At 45.8% G+C, this 4,442-nt stretch overlaps 1 protein-coding gene across 1 annotated transcript; it reads left to right on the top strand.

Moving 5' to 3' along the window:
• Positions 1-285: 285 nt before the first annotated feature.
• LOC123044072 (cytochrome P450 709B1) lies at positions 286-2,584 on the top strand. Its single transcript, XM_044466710.1, has 4 exons — positions 286-653; positions 731-954; positions 1,306-1,550; positions 1,663-2,584. Exons 1-4 carry the CDS (start codon positions 380-382, stop codon positions 2,462-2,464), a joined length of 1,545 nt encoding a protein of 514 aa, XP_044322645.1. The 5' UTR covers positions 286-379; the 3' UTR covers positions 2,465-2,584.
• The last annotated feature ends 1,858 nt before the right edge of the window (positions 2,585-4,442 follow it).

Here is a 4,442-nt window from a genome sequence, read left to right as displayed (position 1 = left end):
CGTTGGAGAACATGCATTTTCTCTACAAGTCGACCTGCAGGACCATGCCAAACCACACGTTTCACACGAGCTGGGGGCCATCCATCCATCCAGTTGGTGCGCGTCGGGCCTGAACCTGCATGCATCACAGCTGACGCCACTCACCCCGCGGCGAAACGCCAGCGAGTGGCCAGCACCCCGAAGTAACTCGGCGACCTGGCCGAATCCATGGTCAAAGCGCAGCCCGCGAACCTGCTATAAATCATCCGCCTCCCCGACCCGAGTCTTTCACAACAGAAACACACATCTCCCAGGCTCTCTCAACCAACTCAAACAGCAGAGGCATCTCCCAGGTCGCTGATATCTTCTCCGCCACCGTAGGGGCAAAGCTCCCGACGACATGGGTCTCGTCTGGATGGTGGCCGCGGCCGTGGCGGCGGTGCTGGCGTCGTGGGCGTTCAACGCGCTGGTGTACCTCGTGTGGAGGCCGCGCGCCATCACCAGGAAGCTCCGCGCGCAGGGCGTCGGCGGGCCGGAATACAAGTTCTTTGCCGGCAACCTCGGCGAGATCAAGCGGCTCCTGGCAGCCACCGCCGGCGCCGTGCTCGACGTCGGCTCCCACGACTTCGTCCCCAGGGTGCAGCCGCACTTCCGCAAATGGATCCCCATCCACGGTACGAACTACGAAGCCTGTAGACTCCTCTCCTCTAGCAGATCTAGCTCGTGATCTCACGCCATTTCCTGCTTGCAGGGCGCATGTTCCTCTACTGGTTCGGAGCCAGGCCGACCCTGTGCGTGGCCGACGTGAACATGGTGAAGCAGGTGCTGTCCGACCGCAGCGGGATGTACCCCAAGAACATCGGGAACCCGCACATTGCCCGCCTGCTCGGCAAGGGGCTCGTGCTCACCGACGGCGAAGACTGGAAGCGCCACCGCAAGGTCGTCCACCCTGCCTTCAACATGGACAAGCTCAAGGTACGTGGCGTGTGTGTTTTGTATTCTACTGTACTATATTCATTGCGCTGACAATTATCCAGTTAATGCACCGTGGCATAAAAAGGAAACTAATAATGTGGATTATTGTCTTTCCTAAGCAAAAAATACGCGTTATTCACGAAATCAAGGGAATTATATTAATTTACCATTTCAAAAACAAAAATACGCTGTAATCGGTGTCTTTCCAAAAACGATAATAGTATTGCCTATTTCATAATCGTACCACTGGGGTAGAAGGTAAGAGATCGTATATCCCTTGGATCAAAGAACATAGACAGCTAAAATTGTTTGGGACCATGCTAAAATTTCTCTTATTTCTCTGCCGGCCAGATGATGACGGTGACCATGTCCGACTGCGCTGGGTCAATGATGTCCGAGTGGAAGGCAAAGATGGAGAAGGGTGGCGACATGGAGATTGAGCTGAGCAGCCAATTTGAGGAGCTAACCGCTGATGTGATCTCTCACACGGCATTCGGGAGCAGCTACGAACAGGGAAAAAAGGTCTTCTTGGCACAGAGGGAGCTCCAGTTTCTTGCCTACTCCACTGTATTTAACGTACAAATCCCAGCATTGAGGTAAATACAAGTTCTTTTTCCTGTACCATTTCAGTTCAAATCAAGACACACCATACATTTTCACATGGCAAAAATAAATAATTGCGCCATGTATGTTTGTGAAATTAATCAGGTACCTTCCAACTGAAAAGAACCTTAAGATATGGAAGCTTGACAAGGACGTCAGGAGCATGCTCATGAACATCATCAAAACCCGCCTTGAGAACAAAGACACCATGGGTTACGGCAACGACCTACTCGGGCTCATGTTGGAGGCGTGCGCACCAGAGCATGGGCAAAATCCTATTTTGAGCATGGACGAGATCATAGATGAGTGCAAGACCTTCTTCTTCGCAGGGCATGACACCAGCTCACACCTGCTCACATGGACCATGTTCTTGTTGAGCACACACCCAGAGTGGCAGGAGAAGCTCAGAGAGGAGGTGCTGAGGGAGTGTGGCAATGGGGCTCCCACCGAAGACATGCTCAACAAACTGCAATTGGTCAACATGTTCTTGCTGGAAACTCTTAGGTTGTATGGCCCAGTAGCTGTCATTCAGAGAAAGGCAGGTTCAGATCTCGAGGTCAGTGGCATCAAAGTGCCCGAAGGCACAGTGCTAACAATCCCCATCGCAACGATACATCGTGACAAGGAGGTCTGGGGGGAGGATGCCAATGAATTCAAGCCTATGAGATTCGAGAATGGAGTGACACGAGCCGGAAAGCACCCCAATGCCTTGTTGTCTTTCTCCAGTGGGCCTAGGTCTTGCATAGGGCAAAACTTTGCTATGATTGAGGCCAAAGCCGTGATCGCCATGATTCTTCAGAGGTTCTCATTCTCCCTATCCCCTAAGTACGTCCATGCCCCGATGGACGTGATCACAGTGCGACCCAAGTTTGGGCTTCCCATGGTCCTTAAGAGCCTAGAGATGTAGCGCTGTGTTGAGTACAACACAATTTTTTTTATTGGTCTCATTGCAATGTATTTTTTTGGAAAGCTACTATGCTGGACTTTATTGAGAACTAGAAAGATCATTCACAAGTTTTTTTTATAAGTGCTTTTCTTTCTTATAAATTGTGGTCAAAGTCTAGAGGGTATGCCTAAGATGCATTTCGGTGTTCTACCTATGTGAGTTCTCTCCAATGTCTCCTCAAGATACTATCACAACATGGGTAGACAAGGAATTAGGTGAGATGGACTTCATATTTCCCCCAGAAGTTAAGCTCGTGTTTATTTCTAGAACGAAGCCTAAGCATATACTCCCTCCGTTCCTAAATGTTTGTCTTTCTAGAGATTTCAACAAGTGACTACACATGGAGCAAATGAGTGATTCTACACTCTAAAATATGTCTATATACATCCATATATGGTAGTCCATTTGAAATCTCTAAAAGGACAAATATTTAGGAACGGAGGGAGTAGGTTGTGAAACCATTGACTCACTGTACTTTTGATTGAACTCCCAAGGAGCAATCCGCAAATAATTGCAAATTGTTATTGTAAACTCAATCATAGGTTTAACATCTAAGATTACCATACCACCGTATGATATAACTCAATACTCATGGGATTTGGTTCTATCACTCATGTATCTCCTCCATCATTTATCATAAAACATTGCAATCTCTATTTGTTCCCCCAATATACGCATACACTTGTACAAAAGACAAAAACTATAGCATAAAAAATAGCATACATATGTGCAACCAATCTTCATACAAATAACTACTCAAACATAGATGTAAAGACGTAAAAAATTATGGGGAAACATTTCATATAACAAGACATCATGTTTTCCAAAGGATTGCATATGTTTTATGATGGAGATGCCACAGATAGATGAGGAAGATGCGATGAAAGCAATGGGGATGATGGTGCTGATGTTGGTGCTCCTGAAAGTGTTTTGGCACCGCCGGGGAAAGGAGAGGTGTTTCCTCTTTGGTTTTTGTTGGCTATGGTGGTGGAGAATGAGAGTCTCTCCGGAGATTGGAGCTATCTTTTGGGAGAAACTATTTTGGATGCCGAAATATGACACATCAACACTATTTCATTAATTGCCGGAGATGTATGATTCTGCAAAAATTTGAAAAGTATAATTTTTTTAAATGTCCGCGTGCATCTACCTTCCAAAAAGTAGACAAAAATTGTGAGGGGCCCATGCGGCTAGGACACGTTGCTCGTAGGTCGTGTGGGACTCACATGACTCCCCTGACTGCATCATTTTTTGTGCCATCGTTATCAAGGAAGTTTTGCATTTGTTTTTTTCGTAATTTTATCACTTCGGGAAGGTTCATGTAATCACCAACATTAAACATATAGATCTTCCCCTTGTTGATGGTTCGAGGATATGCTTCCGGAGTGATAGCTCCTCGCTTGTCATCTGGTTGGACCATCCAACATTGATGTGCCAACGGCGGTATCTTATTGTTGTGCCCTTTATCAATTGACATATCTCTTATAGAATTTGTGGTACGAGTTTGTAGATGCTGTTGTAAGGCATGTCCTATGGAGAGGGTCTTGGATTTTTTTTCTTTATATTTTGTAAGACCTTTGTTTTGACAATAATTAATGTTATGTTACAACTGACTCGGAAGATTGGAGTCATTCTTCATTCTGATAATAAAAATCTTCTAAGACTCCCTCCGTAAAGAAATATAAGAGTGTTTAGTTCAGTAAATAATGATCTAAATGCTCTCATATTTTTTACGGAGGGAGTATTTATCTACAAGTTCGTCAAGTTGAGTTAAAATATAGAATAATTTAATTTTTGTCCAGACTCTGACGGGTGCAAGTTGGAGAACCTATAGCATGATCCCTACGGTGACATTCACTTTTTGTGTCTGGCTCAGACGATGTTTCTTGATATTATGAGTGGTGACCGTCTAAACCCTACCCCCTAGCGGTAGTTTTAT

Source organism: Triticum aestivum, chromosome 2B (genome assembly GCF_018294505.1).
Source record: "Triticum aestivum cultivar Chinese Spring chromosome 2B, IWGSC CS RefSeq v2.1, whole genome shotgun sequence".
Taxonomy (NCBI): Eukaryota; Viridiplantae; Streptophyta; class Magnoliopsida; order Poales; family Poaceae; genus Triticum; species Triticum aestivum.
Note: the sequence above shows the minus strand (reverse complement) of the source record. Positions and strands in the feature narration are given on the sequence as shown.